We start from the raw sequence: 22243 nt of genomic DNA on the forward strand, positions 1-22243 counted from the left end.
AAACATTCTTTCCACAGACATGCTCATTAACTTAATATGTAATGCAGTGTTGCCAACTAAGCACAAAATGAAGTTTTGTTAAATACCACTGAATACAAATTATAACATGTAGAAAATCTAATTATGAGTAGGACCATACCTGTGAAGTCTTGATGTAGTGTTGCCAACATTTGAGTATAGGCTTATGTGAATTACTACTGTTCACGTTCTAAACGAGCTACACTGAAAAAAAAGTTTGGTCAAATTGACCAAAAAATAGTTCCCGGGTACCAAATCGTTTGGTCAATATAGCGCCAACCAAACGCTTGGTCACCAGCACTAAATCGTTTGGTCACGATTTGTTTGGTTGCAGGAACCTATTATTTGGTTACCAGTACCAAATATGCATTTGGTAATTTTGACCAAATAATGACCAAACAAGTAGAATTTGGTTGGGAATACCAAAAATTTGGTTAAAATGAACGAAATTTGGTTCTTGGAACCAAATAATTTGGTTGCAAATACTAAACGCGTATTTAGTGAATTTGACCAAACCATTTGGTAGCAATTACCAAAGACTGTTGCTATAGGTACTAAACTGAAAATAATACGAGGGTTATCACAAAATTCATGGGAAATTTTTTCTAACGAAAATGGTAACAAAGCAAGAAATTTTTAAACATGCAAATGGAAAGTTAATACATATGTAAATATTACGTATAGATTGGATATAAATACATATTCCCATAATACGAACAATCATTTTTACTTTTTTTTTCTCGTGCTATATTCTGATGGAGATGTGTATGTTTACACAATTCCTTACATGTAACGTTTACGTATATGCTAACCTTCCATTTGGATATTTCAGAAGTTTTTGATGCGTGACCATTTTCGTAAGAAAAAAAAAAAGTTGCCATGACTTTTGCGGTAACCCACATATAAAGTTAGAAGTTATTGCTTCTAGTTACTAAGAACTTCTTCAAAAATAAGATTTACATATACATTTTGAAGCAACATACGAAATATGTATACGAATACATGTAAATTTAAAACTCTATGTATATGTACACAAAGTTGCAAATCAATTTTTTGAGGGAAATAGAACTATTTAATATATAAAGAATTTACACACAACATTTTTCTACAAAATCATTTTATTGTAAATAATAATAGTAAAAAAACAGCAACTGAGTCATACAGGTTTCAAAATTAAACAATGATATTAACATCTGTTAAAGTACTGAAAGTAAGATTTTTAGATCAAATTCAAAACTTCAAGAAAAAACGTAAAGAACTTAAAGAAAACTTATGCTGTAATTTTACTCCCAGTAAACAGCATTGAAGATTTTTCAAATAAATGAGAAAATAGTTGCTGAAAAACTTTGCATACGTATTTAAAATGTTAATGCAAGAAAAAAGTTTATCTACGACTTTGGTCGGAAATACATATTTACGTAACTGGGGCCAATTTAAGATAATCAGTAGAATTGTTCGCAGGAGCGGCTACAATGAATAAAACAACCGAGAAACGTCGCACACGTGTTCAGAACCTCACTATAAGTAAAGAGTTTATTTGCGACTTCGGTTGGAAAAGCCTAATTACAGAAATGAGGCCAATTGAAGGTAAGTAGAACATACTTACTTTTCCGTAATCAAACGTTTCGGATCAAATTAAAACAACCCTCTCGTATCGAGGTACTCAACCGTATGCAAAGTTCCTCGATTGTTTTATTCAATGTAGTATCCTACGATCAATTTAAATAATTACATTAATATATTGATAAATTGAGAAAACAACGAATTTTGTCACACCAAACCCTTTGTAGGCACGAAATCAAAGATATACAAAGACTGAAAAACATATAACTGAACCGGAATTCCAACCTGGAACCTCCCGCTTACCATGCAGATGCGCTACCACTGCACCATTCAGTCCGCTCCCAGAACAGCCATACATTCTTCCACCTTGTGGAACAGCATCGTTATAAAGAGTGAAAGAATGTATTGTTGTTACCGAGAGCGGACTGGGTAGCACATCTGCATGGTAAGACGAAGATCCCGGGTTCGAGTCACGGCTCAGACGCATTTCTTCACTCTTGTATGTCTTAAATTATCTTTTTGTGTCATCTGCATAATTAGGCGCTTCCGACCAAAGTTGCAAATAAACTTGGTTTTCTTATACTGAGGTCCTGAACACATATTCGAAGCTTGTCGGTTTATTCCTAGAATAGCATGCATGTACATGAATACATGTACATTTTCATGAAGTTCTAATACATGTACACACATATATGAACAAAGTTATAAATCAACTTTAGGAGAAAAATAGAACGAATTTAGGATATAAAGCATGTACTTACAATACTTTTCTACACAAGAATTTTATTATAACTGAGTATAGCAACTGAGCCATACAGATTTCAAAATTAAACAAAAATATTAAATTCAAAATTAAACAATGATATTAACATTTATCAACTGCTGACTGAAAATAAAATAGCATTTTAGGCCAAATATAAATCTTTTCAAAATTACATAACGAAACTAACTGTTTACTGAAGATAAAGTAACATTTTAGGCCAAATATAAATCTATGCAAAATTAAACAATGATATTAACATGTATCAACTGGTTAGTGAAAATAAAATAACATTTTTAGGCCAAATATAAATCTTTATAACAAAAAAGGTAAAAAACTGTGAGAAAAGTTATAAATTTACTCCCAGCAAACAGCATTGAAGATCTTTCAAATAAATTATAAACTATTCTTAACTGAGCTAGACAACGTGCTCAAGGGTGTGGACATATGTTTTAAAACTTTTTTGTGTTTAACGCAGAATTCCCTAAGGAAGGGGAACATCTTTGGCTTCTTCTGCAAAAAGTTGTATATGACATAAATACTCCTCACGATAAACAGACGATACACTATTGTTGGATATGATTGTTTTTTTTTTTTTTTTTTTAACTGATATGAAATATCTGTAAACAATAGTGGTCGAAACAGATACAACTACTGATATTTTATGCTTGCTTGAATCACGTTTCTCTAAACAAATGTTATTTCAGTACCATGCGTTATACGTAATTGAATGAATTATATGGAATTGTTTGTAACAATGCCTGTTTGTTCAATTTGCAAATCAAATTTTATGCTAGTAGCAACACTTATCCTTCATTTAAAGCTCAAACACAGAATATCCTTCAATGGAGTCTTTAGATGTATTGATGAAGGTTGTTTTCGCGAATTTCAAGGGGCCAAATCACTTAGAGTTCATTTTCGGAGGAAACACACAAATCTATATTGCAGACGAAAGTTATTTAACGTAGCTGTATGTAAAGCAGCTCCTTATTCCGTAATTGCCAACAACGAACACTCAACGAATGTTGCAGGTCTCTCGTTTCCATGAAAGGTTGAACATCACCCATTACCTGTTGGAATCAGAGAGAGGTTAACTGATCATGTTACATACTTAAATAATTTTTCTTACATATAAGAACAAAGACACTTCTTCTTCCTCAATAGTCTGAAGCATTATTTATTGTACATTTACAATGACATATGCATTTTGCGCCTATAAATATATGTTATTTTGAAGCTAAAAAATTGGTAAGTAATACTAATACTGCAAAGTTTTAAAAGCTCTTAAATGCTTTAAAAGCTGCAAAGGTTTTCAAAAGCTATTTATATCTGACTGCAAAAACGATACGTTCAAACAAGGACAGAAGCTACTAAATTACGAAAACTCGACAACTTGTCCTCAAATAGACTTAAGAACTTCCTCACTAGCATTTACCAACAGAGAATATAGAATAGATCACATTTATGCTCAGTAAGTGATTTTGGTTATTAAAATGAAATGAAATTTTTGAGTTTTATGCCCCACAGTTATGCCGGCTACGCTTAAGGAGACTGTGATGAGAAATGAATGAAATGGTGTAATGAAGAAAGTGGGAGAAAACTGGAGAACCTCGAGGAAACCCACGCACACGGTGTTAGTTTACCACAAAGTTCACTTGGTTGGAGCAAGGTTTGAACCCGGGACCTCATGCACCAGAGATGAACGGTCTATCACTGAGCCACCGCGGCCACTGTTTGGTTATTATTAAATAAATGTATCGAGTTTGTATTTGTTCACATGTAATGAAACGTCGTAGCTCAGCTTCACACTCCGAAAACAGGGTTCTTGGCGTAACCTTAATTTTCTTTCCAACGTGTGTCTTTGAAGAGTGTGTGTGTGTGTGGGGGGGGGGAGAATTATTGGCGAGAACATTTTCATACCACTTTGAAAGGCACAAATTACTTTAGTTTACGCTACAGTCCTCCGAACTTAATGATCGGAGATAGGGGAAGAAGACCAACTCTATTAATAAACAAGTTGTTGAACCTTCGCTGTGTGATCTCCAAGCATACCCCAAAATCCCAGTCGGACTACGAACTGTGTTACGTATTCTAGAAAACTGAACCTTTCGTCCACGCCCGATACAATTGGATAATTATGGATAGCCAGCAATGGATAATAATCTACTTCTCTCTCTCGGGGGCGCGGTGTCTCATTGGTAGAGCGTTCACTTCCGGTGGTTGGGGTCCTTGGTTTGATCCCAGCTCACGCCGTGTAGACTTTGTGGTGCACAAATATCGTGCTCGTGGGTTTTCTTGAGGTTCTCCCCTTTCCTCCCACTTTTTTCATTCCACCACTTCATTCATTTCTCATCATCACCGTCTCCTTTAGCCTAACCAGCATAACCGCGGGACGTAAAACTTAAAAATTTCACTTCATTTCTTTCTTTCTCTCTCGTCCTCACGTTATTTGAAATTAACAATAAACTAAGTTATGTTTCTGTATGAAATATAATGCCAATCAGATGTTTATAAAGAGTTTGAAATGAAATGTGAGAGTTTATCTGAATAGTTTTTAAATTTTGCACTCCAGGCATGGGCCTAGTTGGCTAATAGCAAGTGCGACCCCGCTTCTGCCCCTCTTAAGATTTTCATTGCCTCTCTCCACCGAAATATTGATTTAACAGATCTAATTCTCATATTATTCATGCCCATGCCAGATCCGTAAAAAGACGTAACTTTATTTTCTTAACAAAACATACGTAGTTGACACCTGATCTGGCTGACCATGATCAATCAATAGAATAAAATATACTTTACTTACATTAACATGACAGAAGAAACTATCCTGAGACTCTTTCACAGTTGGCTTCCAAATTTTCTTCGATGTTTTTATATGTGATGTTGACCTACACAGGGTACCAAGCAATAAAAGTAGTACACTGGATCTGGTATCTAAAAATAAAAATGAAAACTATACAATAGAATATAAAATAAAAAATATTTTTACCGAAATTGTTTTTTATACGCGGACTCCTGCATTATTATATCTTCCATATAAAATCTTAAAAATTATATACTATTTCGATTAAAATGCCTACCGGACGTTTGACAGTAGTTTGCAGTGGCAAATGCCCCACCCATTACAGCTCTGTGAATCAATTCCATTATTTTCTATATTAATTTTAATGCTTAATGGTTTGAAACAAATCTGCAATGTTTGTGATGGATAAGAAAGAACTATATGAATGAAAGTCATTTTGTTTTTAGTAGTGAACTATTTTGCAGTGTTATAAAAATTATATCTTTAATCATTAGTAACTCAATATGAGTGAGTTTTGTTTTACAGTTGAAACTATGGTAGACTTAAAAACTATGCCAATTTAATAACAAAACCGCAAGTAGTAGACACATAACTTTCGGTTCCAATACAGGGAGAGAGAGATAATCTGTTCTTCGTGCGCTGAGTCTATAAGAAAAACAGATTTCTGCTATCCGTTATAATTATTAGGAATCAAAATTGAAACTACAATAACTACTAGTTTTTACTTCTCCCGGTTTCAGTAGAAAAAAAAAATCGGATGCTGTATGGATGCCACTATTTTACCGGAAGTAGTAGTATAGCTTTACTATTTTCGGTTTTTGTACAGAAACACCGGTTAATGTGTTTACTTTACTTGAGACGCTAAATCGAATCAGGGAAACAGTTTCTAACTATCAATAACCATGTTTGATTTATAACGATCAATGTTGAAACCCTAAACGACTGATTCATACCACTTCCGGTTTGAATAGAGGCTTATCTGGAGAAATGAGATCTACTCTTTGAATCAATGCTGAACAACTGAGTATATATTGTACGTATAGTGTCTACTACTTACAACCAATGTATAATTATTAATATGATCATTACAACATACTTGTTGCAATAAAACTGGATTCAGATAGAAAAACCTACTTCATTCATACAAGTAATTACAATTTCAAGTTAATGAAACAGAAACAAAGGAAGAATTAAAGAACACAAAAATAATATTACCTTCTGTAACACTTTCTGTGTCTAACAGACTTAAAAGTTCGACTGCTGGAGCGTCATGTAGCCGTTTCTTCATTAGTTTTTCCAATTTTTTACTGACAGAATCCCATTTCACGAACAAGGATGTATGATCAGGATATAAGTCTTTGAAATCTTGATCAATCTGGAAATGGAATTCCATTGTATTAAAACATTTACATTAATAACATTATTTCATTAATTTTTAAGAATCACAACTTCCTTTACGTGCATAAATGAAATTTCTTAACTGTAACAATTTCAATACAAACTACTAGTTACAGCGTGTACTTTTATGGACTTGGACTTGGGTTCAAATTCAACCTGCTTTCCTCTGGTGTTGTCCAACATCTTGAGGAAATTGACTTACTGGTAGCTTAAATAAGTAGACCACAAAAGCCAGAAACGTAGTGCAAGAAGATGTTACATTGACGATAATTGCCAGTTAGACCCATATTGAGGTTGTGGCATCACGGGCTTTCGTCGTGTTATAATGGTTTTTGGTTATATAGGTTAATGTAAACAAAGGTCTATTTACTCGGATAGATTAGGCAAGGATGGGGAAAGTATTGATCTGGACTTAATATTACAGGTACCATCCCGGTATTTGCTGGAATGACTGAGGAAAAATCCACGGAAATTTCAGTCACGATGACCGGATTTGAGCCCGGAAGCTTCCGAATGTAAAGCCAAGGTTCTACTTTCTGAAATAAGGCCGCTAGGGTTTCATATTAATTTGTCAAAGGACAAAGTGAAGAAAATTCTACAATATTGTTAGCGTTTATCAGACAATAAAACCACTATTTGCTATCTACTGAGTAGAAGAAAAAGACTTATTGAATCGAAAAGTACTTCATGCATTTAAAAAAATCATCGTCAAAGTTTCTATTGCTGTACGTATATGCTTGGTTGGTACGCAATCACAAGAAAGATTGTTTATCAGTCATGTAAGTATTGTTCTTCTGAGATCTCGCTTTCATAAGCAAGTGACATCGTGTTGTAAGAACTCAGTTCTCAATTGTTATCTGACTGAATATGATACGTTCCTTTCCATTGCAAGGTAAAGTCAGTGCACGTGTTCGTAGTGTATGGCCACGTAATCATATGCGTCTTAAAAATGGAAACAATAATTTTAGGTTTAGAGTATTTGTTTTCAGACTTGCGATTGAGCTTTTCATCTAGTTGTTCAAAGGAAGATCGAGTTGCTAATAAACTGAACTTAATCCTTTCCCACTTTGTGTTACATGCATGTGGATGAATATGTTATAAAGAACCAGCAAAAAAGATTATTAGACATGTTTTAGTTCTTTTAATATGCAATCTAAATACAATGCAAAATGTTCACTTTTTGAAAAGGAAACTGCAAAAACTTTCCAGATTCATTGATTGCCTCTATCCTCTTTCATCACCGGAGCTAAACAGGAAGGAATCTATAGTTTGTAGTTGAATCTGAATTACTTTTATAAAATTATACACCTACCGGGCATCGAACCGATAACCACCAACCTACAGGCAGTTCAGACCTGCTTCAAGATATCTCAACATTCATGAACAGATATTACATAAGAGGACAAGGAAGTAATTCATGTCCACCATTTATATATATTTTTATTATGGTTTTATGACAACTAAGGTCTATTAGCTCACACATACAAATACCTACACTAGTATATGTCATTTCAATATTCAGTATGACTATCCTGAAGGCTTTTACTATTTTCTTGTCAAACGCGACACAGTTTTAAAGAAAACTTCTGTTCTAAAAAGTACGTTATGAAAAAATCAACTTCTGGACGTGAGCAAAAGATTTTGTATGAGTGTTCTCAGCCCCAAAGAATAATTCAATGCTTGTAAATTATGGCCTATTCAGTAACAACACAGTCCTTAGTAGTAAAACAGAATGCAGGTTAATTAAATGAATCTTACCAATGTATATCCCAAAGGCTGCTTCAATGCTGGCCAAGTTGAAATTATTTCATGAACAGTTTTGCCCTCTTGCTTGCATCGAACTTTCAACGTTTTCTTCCAGTGATCAAGTACTTCCTGCCAGGGCTCGACACTATGCTTTAGCCACGCTAAGCTGTTTTCAATATCTATGCCACATTCTGAAAGAGAAGAATAAACTTTCCAAACAGATCTGCATTACATTAAAAACTCAATAAATAAATTCCTATATGTTTTCAAATATCAGTTAAAATGATTCTATATTTTCATAAGTCTTCTGTACAAGTATTTATATCCATATGTAATATATAATAAAGAAAGAAATATATTTACAAAAAAAAAAAAAAAAAAAAAAAAAGTCCTGGAACTGTTCCTGTGAAGCTGAACTTGAAATTTGCCTTCATATGGTAATCTATATTTCCGGCACAAATATCGAATGCCTTTCATCAGAATGGTTTAATTCTTCAAACATGTAGAACTGATGTAAATTACATGTTCTAGCTTAGTACTTCAATGGTATAACGTAATAGTGGTACTATATAAGTATAATGACTATCTACGACGAAGAAAGTCGCAAAAATATTTAGTAATATATGCTACTTATGATTTCTTATCAACAAAGTAACTCTTGTAATGAAGGATTTGAAGATTAAGCATACAAAATTTGGACTTGTTCAGTCTTGTAAATAGAAACACATAGAAACTAAGTATCGATTAATTTAGTGCACTATTTAATCCTTAATAGATTAGTTGGTTGCTTAACTGAAGAGTAGGTGAAAAATTTCTCGACTGTAGTTTCATGTTGTAAACAGTAAGAATATCTACACAGTCCCATTATTACCTTATACTATTGAAATACTCAGCTTGAACGCATACACACTTTACATTTTGAGCCATCCTGATGAAAGGCACACGATATTTTTGCCAGAAATACATATGAACATTGAAGAACCACGTTTTAATCTTACAGGAACACTTTCAGGTTAGTATCGACTTATATTAATGTGTTCCATACGTTCAATTAGCAGGAAAAAAAAAACTAAACCATTTTTTAAAACATGGTTCTTGCAAACCCTGGCACAAAATAGGTAAATCATTGGCAGTTTTTAAAGTATGATCGGGGCCTCGGTGGTTCAGTGGTAGAGGGTTGACCTCTGACGTGTGAGATACTTTGTTTGATTCCAAATCGCGCTAAGTGACACCGTGTGTGTGGATTTGTCGGAGTTCTCCCGAGAAGATCTTTTCATTCAAATCTTTTTCGTCAAAAGTACTTGTCAAATGTTTCCCGACCATATATCAACAGTTGATTTAGCTTCATAGGCTAAAGGAGACGGAATAAATACAAACGAATTATGATTAGGAACTTAAGAGCAGAGATGGTGTTTACCTAGATCAAATTTTATACGAAATCGAATCCGGGTATTTTCACTTGTAGTTAATAAATACTGAGGTAGTACCTTTAAGGTTTGCACCTTTTCCTCCTGTTCCTTTACAATTTTAAAGACCCTGCATATTGTGGTGTCATTTCGCTTAATTTGAAATAACCAAAAATATAACTGAATACCAATCTCCTCGCCCTCCCAGCTACTCTAGTGGATAACGGGTGTATCATTGATGTATGTGGTCCGGATTCAATTCCCGGTGTGAGCACAAAAACATTTGCGAACGTTCACTTTCATTAATCATCTGTTTACTTTAGTCTAAACGGCATAACCGTGGGACGTTACAAAAACTCTTTCAATGCATCTGATGCTTTCCTCGTATCGTGATGCAAATAAATTTTCTCGGGGTATCAGCCAGGTGATGTGTTTGTTGTGCAAAGTCTCGAGAACAGACATTGTTCTCATGATACTGACCCTGATGATGAGAACAACGTCTGTTCTCGAAACTTTGGACAACGAGCACAACACGTGATTGATATCCCGAGAAAAGTTACTTGCACCAACAAAGATGGAATAAATAACACGCAGGCTGTCACCAGATTGAAAAGTGAACGCAAAAATCTTTTACATTTCGACTGATAATGAATCACATTTGCACAGTTCATATGTGCAGCATAAGTATCACTGTATCAATTGATATTCAAGTGACTTAAGACAGAACACTTACAAAATCTGTCAGCTTGAAGAGCTTCGGACTCCGAGACTCTGTAGAGAAATTTGTTTCTCGTTTCAGCATCGTATCAGTTCCTCTTTTAGTTGGTGCTGGCATGGAACAACTGCTTTCTGTAGTTTCAGATCGAACTGACACTGAGTCATCTGGCGTTGACACTGATGGTGAAGCAAATGAGAGAGAACCGTCATCTAGCACATCATAAATTTCAACTGTGTTTGCTTCTACAAATTCCTTAAATTTTGCTAAGAACTTTGCACGTATCCCTATTTTGGGAATGAACTGAGTAATTAGTTCATCAGTTAATGAATTAAATGCTGCTTCGTCGATTTCCTGTTCTGAAATGTAGATTGAAAGTTTATAATTAACCAGATATTTACTGAATATCAAAAAAGAATTATACAATGGTGAAAGCATTTAAGTTTTATTACACTACCAAGCGAAATTTGGTATGTTACGCGATCATGTGCCACACAAAGAGTATAGGAAATTGCTCACCCCAGTTTTTTTTTCTTGGGCTTTACAGAAATGGGTGTATTTGGGCAAAGCTAAAGAGAAAAATGTTCATGGTAACTTCATACTTCAGCTTCATACTGTAAAAGTTACAATGGTATAGAAGCAACAACAAGAATTTAAGAGCATTTTTAACTCATGCAAATAATTTTGTAATTTGGTGCATAACGAGTAGGGCCTACCTATGGATAACAATAAGTCTAATGCTAACCGATTGTTTTCAACGACTTATGTACTTCTAACAAACAATGAAAGGTTCTATGCAGAAATCATAGCCTGTCTCCTCTCTCTCTCCTCTTTGCAATTTCTGACATTGGTCGTTTTGCTCCAAACCACAGAATTATCTTTTGGAGATAATACACTATTCTCTGAATGCTTTGAAGAATGTAATATTTTCCGAATACCTAATAGAAGTTACCTAATAAGAAGTATACACTCGAATATATATAGGGAGGGGATAGTGGTTCATGTTACGGAAGCACAATTTTGTAAAATTTACAGAAGAAATATGACATAGTGTACACAAGCTGAATTTTACGTTTACAAGTGGAGCGTTACTAGTGTCAAAGTATGACAAGTGCTATTGAAACTCGTATCATTGCAATATCCCACTTCTTTTCATATCTTTACTTACGCGTATACCCATAATCACTGACGTGCCCGCTCCCTGCGATGCCGCTTCGGCCCACCAAATTTGCTTTGCCCTGACTGTTAGATAGCATTCGCGCTTTTTAGTGCCCACCTAAATGGAAAAAAAAATGAAATGAAATCTTTAAGTTTTACGTCCCACCGTTATGCCGGTGAGGCTAAAGGAGACGGTGATGATGAGAGATGAGTGAAATGGTGGAATGAAGAAAGTGGGAGGAAACGGGAGAACCCACGAGCACGGTGTTTGTCCACCACAAAGTTCACTTGGCGGGGGCTGGGATCGAACCCGGGACCCCAAGCACCAGAGGTGAACGCTCTACCACTGACTTACAGTGTTCTAGAAAGAAATTCCGTAACATTTGAAATTATATTTCTTATGCGAAAGGTGCGCGTGAAGTGATTTAATACGAACAGGAGAATAAGAACTGCGACAGATAAATTACAAGTTAACCAGTTGGTAACACTACTGTTTATATTTTAGTTACAAAACCGGCTGGCTACACTTGTTCCCTAGGTGGGCTATACCAATGTTTGTTCAATATCATTTGCGATATTGACTTTTGATTCTATCAGTCTCAAGTAATATTGTGCAATAAAGGATGGAATTCTGAATTGAAACTTCTCTCAAGATATTAGCAACGTTCAAAGAAATTCGTTGCTAATTCGGAGCGAAACGTATACTCACACATGCAACACTTGATTACAACATTCCCACGTCAAAAAAAAAAAATAAATAAATAAATAATAAATAAATAAATAAAAAATGAATAAAAAATAAAAAATGAAATTCTTGGTAAAGAACTTAAAAAAAATCCGTGAAGAAACAACAGAATTGTTTCCTAAAGTTCTGAATATCCTCCGTATCCCATTTGACATTCCAATGCTATTAGCAACAGCCCAGATAACCTTCTTAAAGTTCCAGCGTCTCAAAACATACCTGAGGTCAGCAATGACCTAGCCAAGACTAAACAATTTTGTATTTCTTAATTCATTTCCAGACAGTCTTGACTCTCTGCACGTGATGGAACTGTGTAAAGGATTCTTAGCGTGCAACTCTCCTTATAAAAGTGTGAATTTTGGTTCTGGAAGTCTTCAGTTTCTTTTGTTTGTTTGTTTAGGGGAGCTGTAGAATCACAGCTCCTCGTTACTTTCACAATGAACATTTAAAATCAAAACTTCCTATTTTTATAAAATATATTAAACATTGGACATTGGGTGTATGAATACAAGATGCAGTGATATCTATGGATCATCATTTGAAGATTAACGTGGTATAAAGCTAAGATTTAAAAAAAAATATGTGAGTGCTAGTGTAGTAAGAATCTGTGAGAACTTTTGTGGGTGTGACATGTCTCCAACCTGTAAGTCCTGGCGAGTACAATCGTAACTTTTGTGCCGAAGGTACACGAAATACAATGTCGCATTATTTAGTCATTAATTAGTAGCAAACTGTGTTTTATATGTATATGCTAACATTTTAAGTCCTGTTACTTGTGACATTTCGCAAATCAACATTGTTTAGTAGTTTTGCTAATATGTAATTCTGTGTTTAATACGTTGGGCTTATCAAGAAACTTCTCTAGAAAAGTTCTCTTTGATAACTTCAAGAGTAAAACTGCACTCTACTGAACAAGAATGTCATTATGCTGCCTGTTTGAAGATATTTTAATTTGTATACCTAAAATATAGTCTATAAAATAAAAAGTTTTGCTTTTGGAGTCATGTTTAATTTCTCTCCCGCTCTTCGTTTTGTGATAATACAACTTAATGATACCTTAGGTTGAGATCTCTGCTCAGGACCGGGTGCTGGGTAGCCTCGAAACGCATCTTTCTGTTTCTGCTTTTCAATTCGCCTGTCATGTTAAAGAACACACCTCAGTTTCGTACGTAAATCAGCCTTTCAGTATCCCCCCCCCAAAAAAAAATCTGATAGAGTAGTCAATAGCATTGACTTTTGAAACTTAAATAAAATTACTTTGTAAGAGTTGTTTAGCAACAATGTTGTCTAAACAAAGCGCCCCAGCCCAAACTACACGTTTTCAATTTGTTCGAGAAAGGAAAAATACGTAATACCTAGGGCTTCCAGATGTCACGAATTTACATCATGTGTTCCCTCTTCCCAAATTGTTCAAAATACCAAATGTCTCAGATTTTCTCCAAAACGTAAATTAATATAATTCAGCGATATTTTAAATAATCGGCTTTTATTAGTTATTGACCCTAACTGTTAGGAATATACTCTCTGATTGGTCAGTACTGACTTATAATTTTATTAATTATGATATCAGCAAGTGAACTGCGTAACAATTAATGTACGGTAAATTTTCACAATATCTTCTGGTGTTTTAGTCTACAAACCAGTGATGCTAGATCCTCAAGTTAAATTTCCCTCACGAATGCTCAAAAATTCCCTGTTTAAGATCCAATTTCCCTAATTTTCGTTCGCTATATACATATAATTGTTTAAAAGGAGCATTACTGCATATCTATAGATTATTATACTGTGCTCGTATCCACAACTTATACTTCTGCTCTTGATCTTCTATTAGTACTTCAATGTTATCTTTATAATGACATCCTCAAGCCAGGTCCCGGAAGGCTTGTGAAAAAAAAGAAAAATTTTGTCACTTTGAGTGGGATTCTGAAAAGAATGCCATCGTCTTTCGTCATATTGCCGCAGTACTTAGTAACAAAATTTGTTGAAAAGTTACATACATTTACCTACATTTTTTCTCATATTCGTAAAATCTCCCTTTTTCCCGCCTTAAAAAAATCTTTGCTATATCTCCCTACACCGCGGGAAATTTCTCTCAAACTAGCATCACTGCTACAAACATGGAAATACTAGAACTACAGCATATTTGCATCTTCTTCAACTTATTCTATGTTCTTTATATCAGATCGTCTAAAAAAATTCAAGACTTTGGAAATCAAAATTCAGAATATCTTTACTGTTATCTGAAAATAACATTATAAAATCACACATAAGCCATTTTGATCGACAACCATTTGTTCGGTAACACCAGAATCCTGTCACTAGGTTAAGAACACCAGTGGCCATCACTGCAACATTGTCCGTCGTTTACGCACTAAAATCCTTAAAATAAGAAAGCACATGATATTAAATGGTCAGATATACACTGCTTGCTTCGATATACCCTTTCTCACAATGTCACGTCACGTGTAAGAACATAATTTTCGGTGGAGGAATGCTTTGGGGAAAAGTAGCGAAGTGTGTAACGGAACAAGGTGCTGGAGAATGTTCGCTTGGATGAAAACGTAAGCAAATCTGGTGTGTTTTTGGTAATTTGTCAATTGCGAAACTATAGTTTTTGTTAATCTGAGTGAAATTTACCTTAGATTTAATATGCATAGAATACGTATGTCGTGTCAGATTTTATATCTACAAGTAGTTTTATGAGGAAATGGAAGTAGCGAATACTGGATCACATTTTACGTACTTTTACTAGAATTCGCCACATCTGACGCCTAATTGATTGTACTACCATGAGCAAAATAAATGACGCGTCTCTTTATTTTGAAATTTTTTGAAAATATCTCTGTTCGAAATTTCGGAAGGTTTCCCCAGCAGGACATTTTAATAACAAACCCGTTTTTAATATTTGTGTTAGATATTAGCTTAAAATAAATAAATTAGAAGCAAAAAACATTAAATCGACAGAAATCTCGAGAATTACCAACTCTGCTAAAGTGGGAAATTTTCAAGAACGCGAGGGAATTCTGCAGTTCAACACGAAGCAGCGACATCTATGTCACTGAGAGAAATGTGGATAAAATCTACAAACGAAACTTTTAACGAAATATTTCTAATATGTCTTATTTCGTGCATTATCTGCAAACTCCAAATATATGAATATATGCCAAGTATTAACGTAAAGATAGAGCAAAAAGTGGAAATTGTCTATGAAAAAAGACGAATTGGTAGCGCGACCATAATGAAAAATCGTCTTTACCGTAGAACAGGGTCAGTTCACGTAAGGAAACAAATAGCTCAGTTAGATAGACTCGCGTGTTAGCTGCCCAAGAGGTAACACGTCTTTCGCTGGTCGTCCGTCCAGTGTCGTATCGTGCGAGAGGCATTGAATGCGCCCAGTGTACTTTGTGTTTGCTTGGAATTTACGCTGACTTGATTCTAATATATTTCAGTTTAGTGGTAACTAGGGAGTTTATTTAGAATTATAAAATGTCTATCAAACGTGTCAACACATTAAAATTAGGATTTCGTGCGATTCCTAATCGTCCGTCCACAATAAAAATCCATGAGTTTATTCAAAATACGTTTAAGTTAAAGGAAGAACAAATACTAAGTATTGAGTTGGATATTTATCGTAAATGTGTGTATATTAAGTTATTGTCTGACTTGTTGTGTGACAAATTGTTAAGAGATCATGGTGATAGTGTTAAATTTCAAGATGATAGTGGAACATACCCAGTAACTTTAGAATTAGCTGATCGACCTTTAACCTATGTGCGAATACATGCCATTCCGACGGAATATAGTGATAATGATGTCACGCGTGCCTTGTCTATCTATGGAGAGTGTAAAACTATAAAAGACGAAATTTATGACGATACTCATATTTAAAAAGTTAGATCTGGACGAAAGATCGTGACTATGTATTTGTTTAAACCTATACCGTCCTTCCTGGATATTCGTAACCAGAAGTTCCTAGTAACTTATTTCGGTCAGGACCGTACTTGTTATTACTGCCAATCTAGAGATCATTTACAAGATCAATGTTTTCAGCGTCAAAAACGGGCCTTTGTTTCAACAACAACCATAGAACATACTGAAAGTGATAAGGAACGCTCTCGGGGTTCGCCAACCCCAGAAATTAATGTGGTTAAACCTGCTAATTTGCCTACTTTAACGTCAGATGTTGACTTTCCAAAGTTAATGACTGAGCTTACTACCCCTGTGATACAGGGCCGTTCTCTAAACACTACTCCGATAGTGCCAAAAGACAGTGTTCCTAGCCGACCATGTTCCGGAGAAATTAAGGAAAACGTCTCTCCCAAGGATATTAGTGATAGTCAGGACAGGACCTCATCTGCAGCCCCTCCAGCTTTACATGGTACTTCTTCACTGGCTGAGTCAGATTTTCCACGGGAACATCAAGTTGTCATTGAACAAGATACAAAGAAGCTTTTGATAGACAGTGATTCCTCCTCCACTAGCGTTGTTGATGGTGATCAGAAGCTAGAGTGCATCTATAGTGTATCGGAAGTTTCCTCTCTAAGTCCCATTTTTCCAGTTCAGTCCAAGGAAAAAGATCATCCTTTCTCCCCTGTGAGTTGTCCTAGTGGGAAAAAAGGATCTGATGCCCGGAATTCCCAGGAAGCCTCCCAAGACAAGAAACGGAAGAAAGCAGGAACGGCTATAGCTCAAGTAAAGCAACCTAAGAAGACGGATCAGGGACCCTTAGAAGTATCACCTAGGATCACCAGGTCGTCTGTAGCTAAATTAGTGAGTACGGAATATCTACCTGATACCGCAGTTCCTTCTTCAGGTGAGTCACAAACAGTTTCTACTCCTACCTAAACATTCAGAAACACAGTGCTTGCAGCCAAATAGTGTTTTGGGATTATGAAGTGTGTTGCTACCATTAGACAACTTCCTATAACAATATTTATGTGTACTATCTTAAAACTAGCAACTATAAATATCAACGGAATACAATCGCCAGTCAAACTTGAAGCTCTCAATGACTTTCTACTTAAATCTGAAATAGATGTAGCTTTTCTCCAAGAAGTTGGTCCAAAGATTGTAAACGTACATCCATCATATAATGTATATAATAATTGTACATATAATAGCCTTGGTACTGCAATTTTGGTTAAAGAAGGCATCCCGCTTACAAATGTAGAATTACATCCTAATGGTCGAATTATCAAAGGTCAGGTTAATGATATAACTCTAATCAATGTTTATGCGCCCAGTGGAAGCCATAATAGAAAAGAACGGAATAATTTTTATGCAAATGAGGTAGCGCCGTTTTTTAGTGGCCCAAATCATGTTATCTTTGGCGGAGATCATAATTCAAGTATAACTCACACAACAGAACCAACTAACAATTATTGCCCTACCTTAAATGAATTGGTAAAGAATTTGTCTTTGGTAGATGTGTGGGACTTCAAACACCCAGATTTAAGGGGAGACACATTTATTACAAAAACTTCGAGCTCAAGGATAGACAGGATTTATGTAAATAATAACTTCAAATCACAGGTTGTTTCTGTATACCGATATCCCACGTGTTTCACTGATCATCTCTGTTTAATAATGGAAATTAAAATTAATGACCAGAAGATTGCTCGGGGACGGGGATATTATCACATGAATGAAAGTCTGCTCAATGATGAGTCATTTTGTCAGCTCTTTTCTACAAAGTGGGCTTATTGGCTTAAACAAAAGAAGTGGTTTAAAACATATATTGAGTGGTGGAATCAATACTGTAAGGACAAAATCCGAAGCTTTTGTAGGTGGTATTCCTCTGAAATTTATGCTGATAAGCGAAAACTTTATAATTTCTATTATAGATGTCTATTAGAGGCACAAACTGAAGCGATGACAAATCGCTCGGCCCTTATCTCTGTCCGTAAATACAAAGCCAAATTATTACAATTCCATAAACAGAAAATGGAAGGGATTAGGTTACGTAGTAAAGTTCCAGGGTTTCCGGAAAAAGAACAATGCTCTCTTACACATGTGTTAACAGAAGCCAAACGTGGACGGAGGAAACTTATCACGTCACTCACAGATGCTCAAGGCTCTATTCAAACTACTCAGGACAATATTCGTAACACCCTGTATGATTATTACTACCAGTTATTTGGGGTCGCTTCTGCTACCGGCTGCGAAAATAAATTACTTGACAGTGTGCCTGCAGTGCTAAATGATGAAGACAATCAAATTTTATGTGCTCCGTTTACTAAAAATGAAGTACAAAGAGCTGTAAATGCTGCAAAAAAAGGAAAATCTCCTGGCCCCGACTCTATCTCTGGCCGTTTATATGTTAAATTTTGGGATATAATGGGCGATACACTAACATTGATTGTAAATGAATGGTTCTTTGCTTCAGAGACTATCAAGCGCCCTAATACAGCCGTCACGGTCTTTATCCCTAAAACTGTTCAACCATCTAATGTTAGCCATTATAGACCTATATCTTTTCTTAATACAGATATCAAAATTTTTAGAAGATGTATTAAAAACAGACTACAGGACTACATGGATAAGTTATTACAAAATTTGCAATATGTGGCTGTTAAACAGAAAACCATCTATCACCTTTTATTAACTATTCGAGATAGTATTACTATTTGTAATGATTGCGCTCTTAAAGCGGCTCTGATAAATTTAGACTTTAAAAATGCCTTTGATAATATTGAACACTCGTACTTATGGTCTGTTTTCAGAAAATTCGGTTTTAATGAACAATTTGTTACATGGATGAAATATTTTTATAAAGACGCTCATACGAAGTTAAATGTTAACGGTCACCTATCCAACAACATTCCCATCAAACGTTCAATAAGACAAGGTGATCCCCTTTCAATGTTGAGTTTTGCTATTAGCCTTGCTCCCCTGTTATATGCTATGAATGACCGCCTAACTGGTCTAAATATTATTACCCCTGCTATAAAGGTGGCTAGTTATGCAGATGATGTAACAGTTTTTGTCTCTTCTAAACTAGATTATTCTCTCATGATGGAATGTGGTCGTGAATATGAGGTAGCATCTGGGGCTAGATTAAATGTTTGTAAATCACATATGTTAAACATAAACAATAGTATTGACTTTAATGATATAGATACCGTCCCTCAGGCTGACAGCATCAAAATTTTAGGAATTACCTTTTATTCAAACATAATGCACACTATTGATCATAACTATACGAATATTGTAAACACACTGCGTCACTCAGGTTATGTAAATCAATCCAGAAATCTATGTTTATATTCCAGAGCTAAATTTATAAATGTTTATCTCTTAAGCAAAATCTGGTATTTGGCAAATGTATTACCTATGCCTCAACTTATAGGAAAACAAATTCTAAGTTTATGTGGTTGGTTTCTATGGAAACATCAGGTCTTTCGTGTTAAATATGATGTAATGTGTTGTTTACATTCACAAGGTGGCATCGGTCTGGTCAATGTGCAAGAAAAAGCTGCAAGTTTGTATGTTACTCGCTCAATGACCTTGTATACAGACGAAGCTAATAGTGTGACACAACAACTGCTCACTTACGTATTAGAACGAACAGACAGGAGTCTACCCCTGTGTATGGCTGACCTCTCTCAAAGCTGTAAGTACTTGGAAACTGTTTTGTGTGATTATATATATCTGTCTCAGCTTTTTGATTTTAAAACTTTAAGTAGTAAAAAGCTGTATGTTTTTAAAATGACTAGATTATATGTCCCACCTAAAATTGTGTTAGATGAGTGCTTGTGTAATTGGTCCAATATTTGGGCCAATATTAATGACTCGACCTTGAGTGTTGCCAGTAAATCTATCTGGTTTATGATTGTTCATAATGTTATTGATACTAAAGAAAAGAGAAACAAATATGGTTTTAGTCCTGATGCTCTTTGCAATAGATGTAACAATATAGATACGTTGATTCATAGAATCACGACATGTCTGGAATCCACAAAAATCTGGTCTCAGTTACGTCACTTTTTAGCCATTCTTACTCGTAGTTCGGAACGCAATATAAATATTAGCATAGTTTTAAGACCTGATTATCGTTTTTATCCCGTTAGTAAACAACATAGTGTCAATAGGTATATAGGAACGACCGTCAAATATATTTTTAATTCCAACTTAGAAGCAGGGGGAGCCTTCTATGTACAGTATTTACAAAAAGAATACTCCAAATTAGCAAAGGATGTACGTAATAAACTATTTGCAAATTTTATAGCCAACTCATTGTTCTCGTAACTTCCTTTTTTTTGTTACAAAAGCATAACCACTTCAATGTAATTGATTCTTGAGTTACAATAAATTATCTTAAAAAAAAGTTAGTTAAAGCAACTAGTTTGTATGCCGAAGGTAGCGGGTTCGGATCCAGATGGAAGTAACGTTGTCAGTTTTATTATGGTTATTTTATTTGTTTTTTTATGTGGGAAAGAATCAAATTGTAACATGTGTAAAATTCATGACGATACCAAAAAAAGAAAAAATGTCGTTGTCGCACTTGCATTAGCATCCCTAATTTTGTTTGCAAAAAGTTTAGTAATTATTTCCCCTGTGCTCACTGCTCACTATACGTAATGCTCGCTGGCGCGTTGTTTCCCAGTAAATATTAATCCTAATTTGGAGAATTTTATAAAATTTCACAATATTTCTCACTAAATAGTCTTCTATCTACTTGTTTGGATATTTTGATAACAGATTTCCCTATTAAATGTTTAATTTTCCCTAGATGTTTAATTACGGAAAAGTTTTACAATGTATTTGTATTAAATTGAAATTGTTTTGAATTTATCACATGAGATAAGTAGCTCGAAGGAGGAAAACTCAAGTAATTGATATTCTAAGTAAAAGCTACCTATTGTAGAATGATGATACTTCTTGCCATCAGCACATAATCTTCACGTTAGAGAGTCAGACAGAAAAAAAATCTGGTTTTTCCTCCCTATGACCACCCATCTTAAACTTCTACGTTCCATTGTTCGTCTCACAAAATTTCAGTGCTCCGAAAACATTCATATAATAATAATAATAATAATAATAATAATAATAATAATAATAATAATAATAATAATAATAATAGTAATAATAATAATAATAATAATAATAATAATAATCCTGAATATGCCATCCTTACATAATGTAAGGATATCTTAGTTTCTTAGTTTAAATCTTAGATATCTTAGTCTAAAGTGCTTTCTTTAGTAATTATTTAAACAACCATGTAGGAGGGGGTAAGGCGTTTTATTTTGCCCCTCTCATTTCAGTACCCTTCTAACAGAAAGTAATTTCTGATAAGCAAGGTAGACAAAATGAATAAGAAATATATTTACAGCATCCTCTCCCCTTTCATGATTGGAATATCACGTAGCATTTTTTATTCTACCAAAGATCTCCCTGTGAGGTTTAGGGTAGGTAACTAAAGAAATACCTAATATATAGCGCCCCTTGATTTTAATATTACCGCTTCTTTATTTGTACGAGGGAGCATCAACAAGGTGATAAAAAGAATAGGAAACATGTCTATTGAATCCAGTGGCGGATCCAGCACAAACTTCTGGGGGGGTGAAAGATTCTTTTGATGATGTGAAGCTGTCACAAATTACCACTTAACTAAACTTAACATCATAGTGGGGTGAGCTGGAACCCAGTCAGTTTAAATTGATGTAAAAGTTTAATTTTTGGCTTCATATTAAAGTGTTGGTTTCAAATGAGAATTTCAGTCCCAGTGGTCAAGGATCAAATCTCGTGGGGCTCTTCAGTGTAGGCTAATACGGGCCTCTTATGAAAAAAGGCAAAAATATTAAAATGTTTATAACGTTCGAATCTTTCGTCTATTTTAAAGAAATCTTGAGCTTTGTATTAAAGTGTTGGTTCCAAATAGCAATTTCAGTCCGATGGAGAATGATCAAATCCTGGAGTCGGGGGGGGGGGG

At 34.9% G+C, this 22243-nt stretch overlaps 1 protein-coding gene across 2 annotated transcripts; it reads right to left on the minus strand.

The window, feature by feature from the left end:
* Positions 1–2569: 2569 nt before the first annotated feature.
* Positions 2570–11107, minus strand: LOC145686763 (uncharacterized). 2 transcript variants are annotated; one of them, XM_081760403.1, is made up of 5 exons: positions 10428–11075; positions 8301–8479; positions 6360–6519; positions 5145–5275; positions 2570–3411 (listed from the first exon to the last, which is right to left on the minus strand). In XM_081760403.1, the coding sequence occupies exons 3-5, from the start codon at positions 6430–6432 to the stop codon at positions 3301–3303; spliced, it is 315 nt and encodes a 104-aa protein (XP_081616529.1). In that variant the 5' UTR covers positions 6433–6519; positions 8301–8479; positions 10428–11075; the 3' UTR covers positions 2570–3300. The 2 variants fall into 2 exon arrangements, with proteins under 2 accessions (XP_081616529.1, XP_081616528.1); XM_081760402.1 differs by lacking the exons at positions 2570–3411; positions 5145–5275; positions 6360–6519 and having other exon boundaries at positions 8307–8479; positions 10428–11107.
* Positions 11108–22243: the final 11136 nt, after the last annotated feature.

Source organism: Thermobia domestica, chromosome 5 (assembly GCF_964235325.1).
Source record: "Thermobia domestica chromosome 5, izTheDome1.hap1.1, whole genome shotgun sequence".
NCBI classification, from domain to species: Eukaryota; Metazoa; Arthropoda; class Insecta; order Zygentoma; family Lepismatidae; genus Thermobia; species Thermobia domestica.

Bases quoted from the DNA above. Each gene is read 5' to 3' on its own strand.
- LOC145686763 (XM_081760402.1), bottom strand. From the start codon at position 10,847: ATGCTTTCACCATTGTATAATTCTTTTTTGATATTCAGTAAATATCTG.